The sequence below is a fragment of the Colius striatus genome, chromosome 3, assembly GCF_028858725.1.
Source record: "Colius striatus isolate bColStr4 chromosome 3, bColStr4.1.hap1, whole genome shotgun sequence".
NCBI lineage: Eukaryota > Metazoa > Chordata > Aves > Coliiformes > Coliidae > Colius > Colius striatus.
Genome location: NC_084761.1, coordinates 68217774 through 68236472, shown reverse-complemented (window position 1 = coordinate 68236472; position 18699 = coordinate 68217774). Strand labels below are relative to the sequence as shown.

General features: G+C 35.9%; 1 protein-coding gene across 2 annotated transcripts in view; it reads left to right on the top strand.

The window, feature by feature from the left end:
• TUSC3 (tumor suppressor candidate 3) overlaps positions 1-18151 on the top strand; it is a 124177-nt gene extending 106026 nt beyond the window's left edge. For both annotated transcript variants that reach the window (XM_061992717.1, XM_061992716.1), the window contains 3 exons: positions 5070-5144; positions 8311-8401; positions 17866-18151. In XM_061992717.1, coding sequence (XP_061848701.1) covers positions 5070-5144; positions 8311-8401; positions 17866-17881 — 182 coding nt within the window. In that variant the 3' untranslated portion in view covers positions 17882-18151. The remainder of the gene's footprint in view (positions 1-5069; positions 5145-8310; positions 8402-17865) is intronic.
• The last annotated feature ends 548 nt before the right edge of the window (positions 18152-18699 follow it).

Sequence of the window (18699 nt, the reverse complement as noted above, 5' to 3'; positions counted from 1 at the left end):
ATCAGGCGTGAAACACCTGAATGTTTGATTTGTGATTTATCACAAACTTAGTCAAATATCTCTATGGTACTTTGTTGCAGTTCAGTTAAAATCGATTTTGAGTCTTTCTGTGCTCCTGAAACTTTTCAATGGTCTTTCCGTTCTCAAGCGTCTAAGAGCATCACAAGAGGGATAGTTCCATCATATTATCTGTGGATTAGAAAGACAGTCTCATAAACTGAAGCTGAAACTAATGGAATTAATAACTTTTTTACTATAGGAGAGACTACATTATTATCAAATTGATTCTCTACTCTGTTAAAATGATGAAAAGCAAAAAAGAAAGTTGTATAGTTTTATAGTTTGGTTGGCATCTAAATGTTTGAAATGCAAACTTCCAACTATTTCACTGCTATGAGTTGTGTGTTTCAAGGAGTTTTGGAGAACTCCGGTACCAAGACATATAATAATTCCTAAAATACTTGAAAAAAACATTTGGTGTAGCTGAAGCCAGAATGTTGAGGGTTATTGAGAGTATCAGTGTAACTAGATTTTAAGCCATTAAAAAAACCCTGAAGTACACCTTGATTGTGTACAATTCATGCTTAAATTGACTATACATTCAAATAAATAATTGTAAGACTTTGATCCAGTTTTTCAACTCCTGAGTTAGGAGTCATCCTTCTTCACTGAGATGAGGTGTAAAGTGATTGGTATCGTAAAAATACCTCCTTCCTGAGCCCTCAAGACCATTTAAATCATCCACAGGGACGGCTATAGTCTAATTGAGAATTGAGTGCACATCAAATAGCTTAAGTGGAGTATTAGAATCATTGCTCACTATTTTCTGAACTGAAGCACTAGTGTCTTGAAATAAACCATGAGACTTGTTTCATTGCAGAACCATACTTTTTGTCTTCATAAGTTTCTTCAACCTTAGTTAAAAAAATCAGATTCACAAGCTGGAAAAGGTGGCTAATACCTTGTTTTCAAGAACTGCAAGTAGCTGAAGAATATTTCCTAAATAGAATGACTAGAATGCATGTTCTTCTTGAATTTTTCAACTGTAAGTTGAAGGTTGAATGTACAGGTTCTTTATCTGAAATCTTTCCATGTAATGTCAACATTTCTGAAATTTTAGCACGTATCTTAGAGGTTTAACTATTAGTATGAAAAAATTAAGACAAATATGCCCCTCTTGTAAGTGGCCAGCAAAGAATTTCTTATGTTGTAATCATCATCCTCTAGCCAAAAAAGAAGATCAAAACCCCAAAAAACCAAAACAAAACATAAAAAAAGGAAAACAAAAAAAAGAAAAAACACCATACACTTTACTGTTGATCTTACTACTCCTTCATAAAAATTGTATAAGCTTTTCTTTGTTCCATGTACAATAAAGTGAAGCAGAACTTGTTAAAGTTTGTATGATAATCTATGTCCATTTTAAATTAACAGTAAACTAAGCAGAGACTAAGGGGATGAATATTTTGTTCTCTAGTTTTTCTTGCTCATGTGTTATTAAACAGCTGTGTGATGTGCATCTAAAAGGTACATAAATGTATAAAGCTAATGTATAAATGTATAAAGCTAATGCCAAAGTTTGTACTTTTGGCACAAATCCAGCAAAATATGAATGAGATCACCAAACTTTTTTCACAAAAGTAGTTAACCATTTTTCTTTCCTCCTTTTATTCCCTACTCACTACTAATTAGGAGGAAATTTCTGAAGTAAAGATAGAAATTATATATCACATTAGTAAACATTAGCTATCAGGTTTTCTTCCTTTTGGGCGTTTTGGCTAGCATTAAGAGTGATTAAATTTTCTGTTAAAGTATGCTAATAAAATATATCCAGAATTTGCTAGTAATTGCCTTCATTTTGTAGGGTATCTATCATTCTGGAGTTTAATGGTTTGGTTTGGATTCGGTCTTGTGGGGTTTTTTATACTTCTGATCAGGCATCTGTTTTGCAGGGCTAGATATTATGCTTTTTTACTACTGATCATTCTCTGAACGATTTCCTTCAGAAAATTCTGAAGGAATTTTTATGATTACTGTTGATTTTATTCTACTTTAAAACAGTTCTTCTTCATGTATCAAAACATTCAAAACCTTTTCAAAAGCACTAACTCAATTTTTATGAAAAGCAGCATGTACCAGCTGGGAAAAGGCACAGCAGAAATTCAATATGTAAAAGTGATATCATTCCAAATTTGAAAAAAAAAAAACCAAAAAACCAAAAAACCTGGATTTACGTTGGGAAAAAAAACACCAGTGAGGAATCTATTTATCAGAAACCATGAACATCTAAATTTAAAACATTTGCTAATCATGGATTATCTTAGTGCCACTTTACTCTTATCTTTTTAGAATAGTTTTGTAATGTGTAATGAGGGAGATAAAGAGGAATTAAAAAATAAGTACATCTTTTCATGACATCTAATTTTTTCCAGATGGAAAACTGTCCAAGTAACCACTTGCTAAAATTTTACATTCTGCGTTTCTGGACAAATATGATATAGTAAGAGCTTATTTTGAGAACTAGGACTGTTGTTTTCTCTGTATAATATCAAAATAAAGACATAGCATACAATATTAGAAAGAGGAGTGGAAAAAATTAGCTTAAACTGTATATTTAGTGGTAAAAAGCTAATTATTGCATTGAAATCAGAACTCAGACTGAATTTCAGCTTCAACATCAAAGAATTAGGGCACATGGTAAGCTTAGTTTTAGAGTGTGAAGTTATGAAGCTAAAAGGCAACCAATGAGGCTGAAAGCTCAACAATGATTACTAAAAGTAGAAAGCAACAACTGAAGAAAAAATAGGAAAGTGTGAGGGAAGCTTTAGGAGTAATGATGTGAGACTCCAAAAGAAAGAAAAAACCCAGCAGATTTCAGCTAGTCGCAGATCTAAAATTCTCAGTCCCAGATCAAGCAGTTATTTCAGTGACTGTTATTCTTGTGGGTAAGAAAAGCAAATTAAAGTCATGGTCTGGTAAGAAGATAAGAACTAAGTTACAGAATGATTGTCTGCCAAATGGATTTTTAGTGTGTGATGAGTTGGTTGGTTGGTTTCTCAGAAGGAACCAGGTAAGGGAAATAGCAAAAGACCACATTATGGGTAATATTGCGTGAGATAATCAAGCAGATAAATTCCATTTAGAAAGCAGTTGAAAACCTTTGGGAAAAGAAGCACTTCCCTGAGAGGGTCTGGTGAGTTATGCTTTGCTGTCATCCTGAGGCTGCTTTTTCCCATGATTCAGTTAAACTAAGAACAAAAACACTATGTAAGGAATCATCAAAATAAAGTTATTCGATAATGCCACGTTAGGGGCTTTTCTTAATAGGGAAGAAGTATATGTGGATTTTTTTTTCTTCATCCCTTCTTGTTGCAGCTTTTTCAAGTCATCTTTGTAACTTTTGAAAGCAGAGAACTGAATGATACTCATTACATTATTTCCAGGTTTTTTTCCAACTTGAGTGTAGCAGTAACACAGAAATTTTCCAGTCTCTTATGTGTATGAATCTGAATCTTTTAACAAGTAAAATTATGAGAAAATAATTTTTACCTTCCCTTCCAATTTGTATAGTCTCACAGATTTCAGAGTTGTCTTTTTTCACAATATTTTTGTTTGGGTTTGGAGGGGTTTTTTTGCTACTAGTAAGCTTCTAGAAAACATGAATATAACCATTTATTCATAAGAGTGACCCTATGCCTTATACCTTGGGCATGTGTGGGAAAATAATTTTGTCTTCGAGTATGTTTCTAAATAATGTTTAATTTAGTGCTGTAGGCTGATAGCTATAGCAAAGGGACAGTATTAAAACTTCTATTTCTTGATATTGCATATTGGCATCTGCCTCCTTTCACCATTGGTGTTTGGGTTTTTCAATCCTGTTATTCTTCATTTGATTTTTCTCATTCAATGTAAATGAAATTTGGAAGTCTGAATCAGGCTGCCAGTCTCTGATGAAGTGTGATGTGTACTGGTGTTTCTGAATCCTTTTGCTGAGGCTCAGCTTAATTGAAACTGTGTACCTAAAACTTCAGATGTCTGTCAGCATTTTAGTCTAATTTGGAGCACTTCTAACATGAAAAATGTTAGTATGAACACTGATAGGATTAATGCAAGTATAATGTTACAGAATGCAGGTATTTATGGATGTAGCATGTTTAAAATCTCTTTTTTGAATTATCTGTGTGCATAAATTGAAATATCTTATTCTTAAAGTCTGTAGTAGTCTCGCTACCTAGACCTGAGGTAAGTAGCCCCTAAAAATCCAACCTTATTAAAAAATCAATTAACTCTTGTGAAGTTTGTATTTCTTGCAATTGTGAGATACAGCTCTCATGATGCACTCCTGCTTCATTATGGCATTCAGGCATGCCTCCTCTTCAGAACAGATGTTATTCACAGTAGTAGCCATTCCTTTTTGTTTATACAGTTTCAAATAAACAATTAAATGAATAGTTAAGATATTGCTAAATTAGTTAAATTGTTTTCTCATTATGTACTTAGTCATATTTGTAACGGTTATAATGAGACAATAAAACCCTGATAGTGACTGAAGACTTTGAAATGTTTTTCTCCTAAACTATTAAGCAATATGACACTAAAGAGGGAGACAATGTCTAATCTAAAAACACAGAAAAATAAAGTGGTCAAACTGCTTGAATTTGCATCAAATAACCAGTGAATTACATGCAAAAAAAACATGGAATTCTTTCTGATTCTTAGAGTTTTCACTTTTAAAGATTCATTACTACCAATATAAAGAATATTGTAAGACATTGGGGAACAGCTCTTTCCATAACTGTACAAAGTTGGTGTGTCCTTCATTGACAACTTGTCCTTTAAAGCCTTTTGAACTTTCCATCCATTTTTACCTAGAATCCACAAAGGATATTCTTACTACATATTTTTATCACAGGTGAGTGTATTGGTACTGTACTGATCGCAATATCAAGTTCTACATATAAATACTTTCTTTCACTTTATGAATTTGTAAGCTTGAATTTGTATACATACCTTTGCGGTTTTCTGAGCTATACACACATCTGCTGTTTTCCTTGACAATGGTGAAACAGATGCTGCCATCACCATGGGAATGGTACTCCTGAATGAAGCTGCTACCTCCAAAGGGGATGTTGGAAAAAGGAGAAGTAAGTTATTTAGCACAACTAAGACACAGTTTAGACAGAGACATTGAGAAATTACAAATTCTGTTGAAAGATACAACTACACATAGTATCTCGAATTATATTGAAAGTCAGCAGCATCAAGAACAAGAATTTCAAAACATTCATTCCAAAAATCATAGAATGGTAGGAGTTGGAAGGGAGCTTTATAGATCATCTAGTCCACCCCCCAACCGAAGCAGGTCAACCTAGATCATGTCACACAGGAACACATCCAGGCAGGTTTTCACCTCCAAAGATTCTACATCCTCCCTGGGAAGCCTGTGCCAGGGCTCCCTCATTCTCACAGTAAAATAATTTTTCCTTATGAATAAATGGAATTACCTCTTGTCACTAGATACAACAGAAAAAAGGGATGCCCCAACCTCCTGAATTCCACCCTTTAGATATTTATACGTATTAATGAGATTCCCCCAGCAGTCTCCTCTTCTCTAGACTAAACAGCCCCAGTTCCTGCAGCCTTTCCTCATAAGGAAGGTGCTTCAGTTCCCTGATCATCTTGAGGGCCCTGCACTGGACTCTCTTCAGAAGTTCTCTGCCCCTCTTGAGCTGGGGAGCCCAGAACTGGACACAGTACACCAGATGAGGCCTCACCAGGGCAGAGTAGAGGGGGAGCAGAACCTCCCTTGTCCTGCTGGCCACACTCTTCTTGATGCATCCGAGGATGCCATTGGCCTTCCTGGCCACGAGGGCACATTGCTGACTCATGTTTAGTTTGCTGTTAACCAGGACTCCCAGGTCTCTCTCTGCAGGGCTGCACTCCAGTAGGTCAATCCCCGGCCTGTACTGGTACATAGGGTTGTTTCTTCACAGATGCAGGACTCTGCACTTGTCCTTGTTGAACCTCATGAGGTTCCTCTCTGCCCAACTCTCAAGTCAGTTGGGATCCCACTGAATGGCAGCACAGCCTTCTGGGGAATCAGCCAGTCCTCCCAGTTTGGTGTCATCAACGACATCTGTAATGTCTAAAGATTCTTAGCCTGAAATGCAAAGTTTATGTTTTTCTCAATGTTGTCATTCAGAGTATTTGCAAGATTCTTAGGCAATGATTGCATAAGCACACTATATGATTTTTTTTTTTATCCAGATTTAAATTTCCCAACTGTTATATGAAGCAGGTTGAAAGCAATATACCCACTTGCCTTTGTACCTTCTGTAACATGCTTCTTCATATCCACTTGTTATTTTTCCTCATATAAGGTGTCACTCGGGCATCCCTTTTTTCTTTTGTTTCTAGTGACAGGAGAAGGGGTAATGGGAGGAAGCTGGAACACAAAAAGTTCCATTTAAACATAAGAAGAAATTGTTTCACTGTGAGAGAGACAGAGCACTGGCACAGGCTGCCCAGGGAGTTTGTGGGGTCTCCTTCTGTGGAGGTCTTCAAACCCTGCCTGGACGTGTTCCTGTGTAACTTGATCTAGGTGGACCTGCTTCTGCAGGGGGGTTGGACTAGTTGATCCCTAAAGGTCTCTTCCAACCCCTACCATTCTGTGATTCTATGAAGACCTTTGAAAGATACCAGACTTCCTATGCTGTGTCTCTTTTTCTTTTTAGATCAGTTCTTTAGCTCCTATGTAATATACAATACTCCAGATAGGACTGGCCAAATCCTTCTCAAAAAACATTCTATAATTCTTCAATATGGCTATTGAATGTTTGCTAGAGATCATAGAATCATAGAATGGTAGGGTTGGAAGGGACCTTTGGATATCTAATCTATGATGATTTGAGGGTCTCCTTCAATTTGCCGCAGTTCTGTAATTTAATTCTTAATATCTTTTACAGCTTTAATACCAATGTCAAAAGAAACAGTGACATTAGGTTAATTGGCATAGGATCACAATTGAGATCTGAATCTGTGAATATGGACACAACAAAATAACAGTGAACTGCAGTACAAATTCAGACTCTCTTCTGCTCGTGGCCATTATGTGGAGGCTTTCTATTTACCCACTTTTCCACTGTTCATGCTTTGCAATTTTATTGTCCATGCTTTGGAATCATATTTGTGGATGGTGATTTATTTATAATGAAGTGTTTTTATAAGATTTGTACATGGCTAGTTTTCTCAAAATAACTGCAGAAATTTTGTATTTCAATTGACATGTGTCAGTTTCCACATGGTTGATTTTAATGAAAAAATGCATCATTGCCTGTTTCCCAGGCTTCATGGTTGCTCATCCTTCACTCAAAGCAAGCACTCTTTTGAAGCATGAATGTTACAATTAAGTAGCAATGGCTTGGTTGAAGTAGGAATAGTATAAAAAGAAGCTTTTAAAATCAAAGGCTCTTACTACAACCAAAACTTTAATGCAGATGAGCTACATCTCAATTATATGCATCAGCTTGTAACATGTTGCCTCATTTAGTTATTTAACTGCACAAAATTGAGTGGGCTATCATGATCAAAAAGGTATCATGCTGTTACTACGCAGGTGCCAACTGGTGTTCCAAGTTTTATTTGTTAATATAAGCATTTACTTTTCTAATTCACTCTACCCTGAAAAGGGTCAAAGCTGTTGCATCTGGATGCTATCGCAAAGTCTGCATTATTACCACTTATCTTCAAAACCTAAAGATTTATATTGCTATCAATTTAAGAGTAAAATGTGACTTGGCTATCAGCCGTGGAACTTAAGACAATAAAATGTTTCAGCCACAAAGAACTGATAAAGTAGTTACTAAACTGCCTTTGCAGTTATTTCAGCCTTAAATGGTTGACTAGAGAGAACATGATTCCATTAGTCAAGCAATATTTTTCTAAATGTAATTTGTTTTCCAAAAATAACAAGCAATACCTGAAATTTCCTTGCTTGATATGTATAATTTACAGGGTTATTAAATCCTGCAGTAAGGTGTTTGCATCCACATACATTTGAGTTGCAAATTTATGCTTTTTTTTCTTGAAAATAGCTTCACACTGACAAGTTATTTTTTCTTAATAACCATAAATATTATTTCTATATGTGTTTGAAATCCTGTCAGAAGATAGTGGGCATCAGTAGTCAAGGCAATAACATTTTTGTATTTAACTGTGTCAAAATTCTCTTTAAATGATTGACATTAATATTCTTTGCAGAGATTCCAGTTTTAAATCTTTTATGTGCTAATAAAGTTATTTTCTTCACAGTAATATGTCTGGTAGGCCTGGGTCTGGTGGTCTTTTTCTTCAGCTTTCTATTGTCGATATTTCGCTCCAAATACCATGGCTACCCATACAGGTACTCTCATTAAATCCTCATCTTATAGATTTTAATAGCTTCGTATAAGTTTGAGAGTAGCATTTTGGTGAACAGTCTTTAAATTTTGCTACTGAAGCCTGTGGGTTTTCGAAGAAGCAGGAAGAATGGTGATTAATTCAAGAAGATCAAAAAGGGCTAGAAAGCTGATGTTGTTAACATGACTGTTCATACAGACCGGTTAAATGGATTTGAGCACAGACATGTGGCCATACAGAGTGCTCCATGAAAAATGAAAAGAAAATGTGTTCTTCAGTTTATAAACAATCATGATGTATTTTTTGCCTGTCTTTTATAACTAAGGTGTACATAAGACAAGGCACAAAAACATCAGAGTACAGTGCTAAGCTATGATTTATCACTTAAAATACCGTCTTCCTTTGTCAGCCATGCCAAAGAGAAAACGAAGGGTTATATTCTTTTTTAATTATATGTTCAGCTATCAATGAAACAGTTGTAATTTGTCAAACAAGCAGACAATATAGAAAAATAGTAAAGAAAATACAGTTCCTGCCTTCTGTAGGTAAGGTATTTCGGATAGGAGGTCACTGGCAGAGGTGGTCTGTGCTTTTGATTCATGTCTTCTGCTGATCTGATATAAATTTTTTTAGCCTCTTATCAAGAACAAGTGGTCCATGGCATTTTTTTGTGATGCTGGTACCATTTTCAAATGTCCATGAAAAAGAATAGCTAGAGGAAAAGGAAGGATGTACTTAAGAAAATTTTCAGTACTATAGTAATGATGGAGCAGTTTCCAGAGGTAAAAGCAGTGTAGTGACATTTCCTGAGTTATCAATTCTTCAGAATAAATCAGAAATCTATTGTTTTTTCTCTCCCAAAGTTTTGTTTTGTAAGATGACTAAATATTTTTCATCATGAAGTCCTTCTCCTGTTGTTCTATTGTCCAGGACTGGCAATTTTGTTCCTTTGACCTTTGATCCTATTTGCATCTACTGTTTTTCCCGTTGCTTCAGTCTTTGCTCTTTAACTATTTTTTCCTGTCAAGATCTACATGTATATATATAGAGGTAGAGACATATTTATATATGTATACAGTCAACATAGACTTAACATGCTGTGCTAGGTTTTACAGTAGGGGTTAAGCATAAATGCTGTTTCCCACCCTGTAGTTGGCCACAGTGCATTTAAAAATATGAGATTTTCTTCATTTTCAGTGAAATTAGTTTCTGTAAACTGGTAGACTAATTCTTCCCAGAGTATTAGTCTACATCATTATTATTACTGTGTATGGAAGAGTAAGTGGATTGACATGTATGCTGTGCTATAGACATAGTTACATTTTGCTGAAAGATCTCACCTGATGAAATGTCGAGTAATCTATATATGAGACATCAGTAAAACAGATCCAGAATGTTATACTTTTAAGTAGATAGACAACAAAAGAGCTGTGTCTAATAATGTTAACAGTCCTATTGTTTTTACAGCTGCTATTAAAGAGTCATACAAAGAATACTTCTAGTTTTTCTCAAATACATCTTAGTGTTGATTTCTATGACTAGGTCTTGTGATTAGTGCAGCAGCCAGCTTTATATTCTGTGTTATGTTCCACAAGTAAGGTTTCAATCTCAAGAAGCAAACTCTAGATCTAACGTTTGAATTAATACATAATTATTTCTATTATTTTATGCTGCTTGACTTTACAGCTACTTTCTTATTACTGAACTTGGTCTCTGTGCAGATTAATTGACATTTATTTTAGATTGCCTCAGATTAGTTTTAGCTTTTAGTAGCATCATACTCAAGACAAGGAAATTCTTCCCCTTGCAATACGCATAGAAAATGTTCTGCTTTCTTGCTAATTTCTGCTAAGAAAAGGAGTCTGAAAAGAGCTTGATAGTATCACACTACAAGATTTCATCAGTATGGAGTTAGTAGTTTGCCATCTGGGATAATCTGTATGATTGATCAGCATCCTGTCTAGAGACTACCATCTAGCTCCACTGACTTGAGGTGAAAGACAGGATCCAGTTTCCCCAAGTATGAGATGTTCTTACTTCTTATTAAGTGTTGAAGTCTTAAAAAAAAAAAAGAAGGAATTATGAACTTGGTCTGCAGCTTGTAAGCCCACCTGAGAAGCACTGACAAAGAATGTCAACCCATGATCTGAACTCACTTTCATCTTCCCATAGCTTTACTAAAAGGAACAAGCAGTTGTGTTGCTTGCCATGCAATTTAACAGCTATTAAAGAAAACCTGCCAGTTATACTAGTTTCGTTTTTAGTTATTTCATCTTAGGAATGTTCCCGTCAGCTGTTTATATGTCAGTGCCAATTTCCAAACTTTGCATGGCTTTTAGGAATGTTTACACTAGGGTTTTTTGACTGCTTTAGGATTCCTAGGACATTTGACATTAAGCAGTACCTTGTGAACATTAATATACTTTCGAAGTTGGCTTGCCTACACAGTACCACTTACATTACTGCCTACAACCTAATTGCTCAGATCTACTACATATCTTGTAGTATCATATGTTGTAAGCTTTAAGAATATTAAATAATGTAGGGGATTTCCCTCTTTTTTAATCTGTTTTAATCTGCAGATTTTGGATGGGATGGATTGGTTTGGGGTCTTTTTTTTTTTTCCCCACAATTGAACCTGTATTTAGTAAAATGAGAGACATCTTTTCTTTGCAGTGTCTATCAAAAGCTGGAGCTGTATGTAGTTATTTTTTTACTTTTCTGTTGGTATCTAAATTAACAAGAATCACAGGTGGGAGAAAGAGAAAGAGAATTTCTAAATTATGTTGGAAGTTTAATTTCAAGAAATTTAATTTGCTGGGCAATGCATATGGAAAACAATTGTACCTGTTAGTATGTCAAAGCTGAAAGAAATAAAAGAAATCCAGGACAGGACTGAAAAGAATGAGTTATCACAATCTTGTTAAAAATGAGATAGTGCTGCATCATATTCTTACTGCTGGTGGTTTAACCCGTTGTCCACCAAGTCATAAAATTACTCCCCCTCCTAAACTGGACAAGAGAGAGAGAGAAATATAACAAATGGCTTACGCATTGAGATAAGAAATCAAATCAATAGGCAGTTAGCTTCACGGGCAAAAGACTCAAGGAGAAAAAGGTTTGATTTATTAAAGAAACAATAAGAGCAGGGAGATGAGAAATAAAACTGTCTTAAAAACACCTCCCCCCACCCCTCCTCTTCCTGGGACTCCCCTTCCTTTCCCCCTAGCAGCGCAGGGGATGGGTGATGAAGGTTGCAGTTAATTCATTACAGATGGACTTTGCTGCTGCTTCTTCTCAGGGAGAGACCTCCTCACACTTCCCACTGCTACACTGTGGGGTCCCTCCCACGGGAGACAGTCTTTTATGAACTTCTCCAGCGTGGGTCCTTCCAATGGGCTACAGTTCCTCACAAATTGCTCTAGCATGGGGCCTCCCACAGGGGCAGCTCCTCACACACTGCCCCAATGTGGATCATCCATGGGGACAGACTGCTCCAGCCTGAGTCCCTCATGGGATCACAAGTCCTGATAGCAAATTTGCTCCTATGTGGGCACCTCCTCCACGAATTCCCAGGTCCTGCCAGGAACTTGCTCCAGGATAAACTTCTTACAGAGTCACAGCCTCCTTCAGGCATCCCCCCAGTGCAGCATGGGGTCTTTCATGGGCTACGTGTGGGTCTTTGCTTTCCCGGTGGCTTCTATGGACTGCAGGGGGACAACCTGCTTCACCATGGTCCTCACTACATATCACAGGGGAGCCTTTTTGGTGCCTAAGCACCCTCCTCCTGCTCCTTTCCCACTGACCTTGGTGTCTGTGGAGATATTTTCACATTCTTCCTCCCTGTTGCTGCTGCAATTCAGCAACTGCACAACAACTCCTTCTCAAATATGTTCTTCACAGAGGCATTACACCCTTCACTAATTGGACAGATCTGGGTCAGGTGCAGGGTCCAGCTTAGAACTGACTGGCCCTAATCCTGTGAGCTACAGGGGAAGCTTCTGGCAACTCTTTTTGTTTAAAGAAGCCACCCCTGTAGCCTCCTTGCTACCAAATAACCTGGCCCAGGCAAAACAACTACTCTGCATCATGTTATTACGAACAAATTATTAGGTCCGTAAACCAAATTCTGCCTTAAGGAGCTAAGTAGATTTAATATCACAACTTACTGATCAGTAACAGCCATCAATTAAATTCATAAAAGGATGAACTTTGTCGATGCAGAAGTACGTTAGAAACATTCAATAGCTGTCTAAGTGTTACACAGTTTACTTTGGTTTTTTTTAATAATTTTTCTGCTCCCAGGGAATTATGCACAATCCTACAGTCTCACTTGGACTGTCCAAGATTCTTCATGTTTTCATGGGAATAAATTAATTATTCAATCTTAAATCCTCACTCAATGCAGAATTACTGGAAACCGTCACTAGAACTGACCCCTTTGCTTTGCTCTTTTCCAGTTTCATTTGCTAGTTTCCAAAATGTGTAATTTATTTATCTGGTTCTTTCAAGTGTTGAATTTTTCAGGTTTCTGTTTATCTCTCAGGTACCTCAGACCTCATTTTCTGTTGCATTATTTTAAATAAACATACTATTGATTCCTCAACATCTTGGTGATCTCAACCACATCATCTGCATGGCAATATCATAGTGTTTCTTAAGAGAAGCCTCCTTCGTTTATGTGCATAGTTCCTAAGTATTTTAATGAAGTGAATGCACACAACAGTAAAGAAGACTAAAAATATGTAAAATCTGTTATTTTCTCTTTCCCTCCTTAATTTAATATCTTGCATTTTAATTTCAGTCATATGTGCTGATCTACATTAATCATTTTGTCTGAATTCCTTAGGGTTTTCCAAGTAGTTTTGTGTCCCATCAGTTAATCCCAGTATAGATATATCTTAAGATTTGAAATGTGTCTGTCTCTTTGTGTTCACTGTCTGTAGATTTCACCTTGAAACAGTCTTTATGTGATAAATTGTCCTCAGGCTAGTGAAGCTTTGCCTTTAACAATACTACCAACAATGCATACTAATGATTTGTCAGAAAAAAAGAAAGCATGTTTGTGTTGGCATGCCTAAAGCAACAGTTAAAGAAAGCTGAAATTGATTTAATGCTGCTTGCACGATCTCAAGCATCAACTACAATGTCCTACTTTGACTTTTTTCCTTTTTTTTTGTTTTATACTAAATTGTTTCTGTGCTCTGGAACTGAACAACCAAGTATTTCCTCTGTGAAGCAGCACGTATTGATAAAAAGTGAAATAGTAACAACCTGCTGTGCATCCTCTTTCTCTCCAGTGACCTCCATGTCGCAAAGATAAATCAAAACAGAGGTGGATAAACAAAGCAGCAGTCAAAAACTGGAGAAAGACTGTTATTTCCTTTTCTAATGTGCATAAATATAAGTGCAGGGAATGCTGTTACTTCTTTGACCCTGGTAATCCTGTTGTCGTTGTTAATTTCTGTGACAAACAGAAAAGTGTCCAGAGGAGTGATAGATAGGAGCATAGGTCTGTAAGTGTGCACTTTAGAGGACATGTATATAGGAAGGGAGAGTAACATTGTGTTTACCATTTTTTTCACCCACTTCAGACGTTTTCCAATTAACTTTTTGATTCTTCTTTCCACAGTATTTTCTTTTTGAAGACTAGGATTAGGGAAAAAAAATATTTAATGAATATGGTGGCAAAATACCCTTATATAATACAGTGTTGGAATGGAAGAGCTGATGCAAGGTGGAAGTCATCATGAAAGTTACTTACTGAGCAAACACGCTCATGATGGATGAGCTAACATCTAACAAATCTCTCTGCTAGGGCCATTTTTACCACGACAGAGCTTTTTCATGCATGTACTAATCCACTTTTCTTATGGAAACTGGATGAAATTTTTAATTTTGCTAAAACCTCAATTTTAATTGCTATCATTAACTGTTGAAAGAAAGTGCAATAATTCAATTTCTTACCATTGAATGTTTTTCCCTTTATAATTTTTTTTTAAGACAAGAGTGTTGATATGTCCAAGAGAATCTGGTTTGGAAAACTTCTCAACTTTTAAAGTGAATAAGTGATACATTAAATATCAGATAGTCAGTGACTGAGCAATACAATTCATGATATCAATACAGGATTTTGTCTACCAACTAATACACATGGGAATGACAGAGAACCTATAAGCATGAACTCTGAGTTTTGCTAGCCAGGGCTCTCTGGAAATCTCACCTTGGGCAGTTTCAGTACAAAAAGTACACAGAATATTGAAAAGAATGAGGAAGGACAGTGAAAACAAAATAGAAGCCATCAGACAAGATGGAACGTTAGGAAAGTAAATATTTCTAACACTGGTTTCTTCAAGAGGACAAACAGACAAAAGTCTTATCCACTGTTTACTAATGTTAAAAAAAATCTCTATTTTATTTAACTTTGGCTGAAATTTATTGACTGCCATGTGTTGCCTTTTCTGCTTTGTTTTCTAGATGAAACTTTTAGCAGTTTCATTGTTGTTGACACTTGCAATTGTCCTTTCAAGACTACATTTTATCATTTGCTGTTGCTTTAATCTGAATGCCAATTTCATGAATACCTGAAAATTCCAAGTTTTCATCTAAGTTTTCATTAACTAGCTTGCAATAAGTAGCTTTTCTAAGAATTTTATGATACCTGCAGTTGAGTGTTTCATTGTCAGACTATCCTTTATAGCTGTTGTATTTTGGTATTATTAAAGAGTAATGTGAAGAGGTTTTAGTTAAACCATAAAAAATAATCAACCTTCTGATCTATGTCTTGGTAGAATGAAAGATACATATTCTTAATTGACTAGAAGAGAAAATAAACTAAGCTGCAAGAAAGCATGCTAAATATAAGATGCCCTGTTTTCATCAGACACACATAAATGTTGTCAGATATGAAGTATTCATTCATTGCTTAGGGAAAAACAGTCAATGCAACAAGAACAACTGCAAGATGCCCCACAGCTTGAAAATTCCTTACATTCAGTGTATATACCATACAGGAAATGTCTGACTTCCTTGTAATTATTTTCTGTTAAAAAATCCCATATAATACTGAGCAATTTCAATTAAATGCTAATGAATAAAATGGAATAGTTATTTCTTGAAATATACTGGTAAAGTATTAGTAAATAGGAACAAATAGTATTTGCAGATATAGAAAATTAAGTTTATTAATGAACATGAGCACTACTAACAACTGTTTACATGTTCCATCTTGATTTCATGCATAATTAAATTGATTCACCTAAAGGTTATGAACTGATAAATACACTTCTGATAAACACCTGGATCCACATTCAGATCTTTATTCTTCAGCTAAATAGGCTACTTTCTCCAAAAGAGCAGAAATCTAATTATTTTACAAGAGAGGAAAATGGTAATACAGTTGTCAAAACAAAGCATTTTACATTTAGCATTTTCTGTACTATTTAATGTGGCTAGACATAGTGTTCTTCAGCAAGGAAGCTGCCCATTGAAATGGAAAGAAAAACAGCTCGGTATCCTGTGTTCATTTAAACCATCCAACAGGACACTTAATGAATGAATATCCATAGACCTCTACGTTCCCCTCTATACGAAGTGTCCATGTTCAGTGCTGGTTTCTGATCCTTTAAAGGATGAAGGATCTGAATTCCGTGTGTCTCGCTCCATAGGAGATCTCTGAAGAAGTATGTGCTTTCTTTGCTGTGACAAACAATTTTCATGCTCCTTTATAAGTAGGACCTTCCTTCTGTACTACCACCATTACAAATATCTTTTGCTTTTATGGCTTTCCAGTCTTAGTTTAGCGTTTACTCCTACATATTCTACTCCTTTCCAGCTAGTTACAGTGAGGAAGGGCATTGGCCAACCTTTTCTGTTCTGCTTTCCCTTGTTTTGCCTAAGAGGAGATGGCTTGTTTTTGCAGATCTACCTCAACAGTTGTTCTCCAATTTGTTATTCTAGATTTTCCAGAAACCCTGTCAATGCCACCCAGCCACTTCTTTTTGGCTACTTCTCTAGTTTATGGGGGTTTTGTGGTGGTTTGGCTTTTGGTGTTTTTTCCACCTTAGGCTCATTCCTTGTTTGTGATCTAGTCTCTTAAGCTTACTTTATAATTTCCATGTAACTTTCGGTGTTTACCTTATAATCTATATCATATCTCTTCACCGCTAAAGATGCAGTTCACTTTTAGACAGAAAGAACAATAGCTATGACAGTAACATATTTATCTAAGATGATACTGACATATTTGTATTTCCTTACAGTTACATAATCCAGTCTTGTACCCCTCCCAAATCTATCAATGCTACCTACCTGATTATTATAATCTTCAGCTGTTACCATTCTTTCCTCCCCAACATTTGCACTACTAATATTCCTCTCTTTTCTCCTCTCAGTTCCTTTCCTATATGTGGCCTAACACATCTATTCTAGGCCTGGGATGCCTTTTTGGTCTTATGTGCTCAACATTCTCTTCTTCACTTTGCACCCTACAATTCATCCCTTCATGCAGTTGTTCTTACTAGCTTTTCCCTTTCAATAATCACTTCACCCTCCAGCACCCAGCCAGTTGCCATCTGTTTTGCCTTGGTTTGTATGTCTTGCCTAATGAGCTTGTCAGCTTTCTGCAGCAGGGAACATCTTTATACTGATACAGGCTTTTAAGCTTATGCTGCTTGTATGTATGTTTTGTAATGATTAATTAATTATGCCATGAATGGAAAACTGGTGAAAATGCTACAAAATGTGTATGCTAGAGCACACTGCATATCTATAAGGAGATTAAAGTTCTTTCATGCAAACCTAGAGGCAGTGAAGAAACCCCTCCATTCAGTATTTCACTGTCTTCATGTTTGCACAGTTAACTCAGTCTATTAACTGTTATCTTTCCCATTACCTCATTTTTTGACATAAATGTTGTTTGGCAAAGAACTTGGAAAGGTATGACATGCAATTTATAGGTACTCCTTAAAAAATTCAAAGTTTCATTCCAGAGGTAAAGAAACAGCAATGTCATCTGAAACTTCTTCATTTATTAAAATGTTAAGAATTTGTCTGCAACCTGACAGAGCACTTCCAAGTTATCTAAACTCTCCCCATTCTGGGGCCACTTCAACAGTAAAAGTGTTTTAAATAAATCCGAAACATCCTGGGAGAGGTAGTACTCACTTTAGGTAGTAAAAGCAGGTGCGGAACTTGATGAAAGACAACAGATGTTTGAGGCACATTTGGGTTTTTAATTTTTTTAAATAGGCTAATTTAAGTTTCAGTCACTCTAGTTTTATTTGATAACTTTCGTTCTCGCTTACTAATTACTAAATGGGATCTGAAAACTTAAAGAGATGATTACACAAATGTCAAATGACTTTTCAAATAAGTGTTTTGAAGCCTTTGTCTGTTCTTTTCAAGTAATTGTGATGCTATGTTTTATGTGCATTTTTCAACATTTAATCATGTTTTCTTTCTTTTCAGCTTCTTAATTAAATGAATTCAAGAGGGATTCATTTAGAACTGCGTACCATGAAGATAAGCTATTACTGATATTATCTGCCTACCAATGTTCCATGTATTCAAGAGTCTTTTGTTGATTTATCTGGTTTTGCGACAATTTATATAGTGTGCTGATAGAGAAATGAATAAAGTTTTATGCAATGAATGTGTAATTTACAGAAACATACAGTAAACACCTCATTGGGGAATGCTAAGAAGTTATGAATATACCATGATCAAGAATTTAAATAAAGTTCATTATAATGGGCTTCTGTCTCAGGCTTCCTCATTAACTTTAGTACATGAATCTAAAGGGTATTGTCAAGATTTTTGGCAATTTTTTATATCTGAGACCGTCTAATGTTATATGAATTGCCCATAAACCTTTGCATATGCCTACATAGTGCATTATCTGTGGCTCAAGAAATAACAAGAATCATACTTTACTGCACCCCTGTCACTTCTTTTCCTCTCTGCTGGTACTCCTTCAAGTACCAGTTCACTGTCACTAGCATCCCAGGAATGAAATCAGGCTGGAATTTCTTAAATCGTGATATAAAAATGCCTCCAAATGTGAAAACTGAGTAGAATTTTTACAAACTTCAATTCATCTGATAATCTAGCTGTTCTTTCTCCAGAAGATATCAATATGTTAAGGACTCGGAAACATTTTAGGACCAAAAAAAAAAAAGGAAGGTCAAATCGTGTCATACACAAAACCAGAGCAAGACTGCTGGTGTGGAAATGCTGCAAGGTTGTAGAGCAGCATTTGTACTAGAACCTGGGGAAAAGCCTGACAAACTCAAAACCACTGGT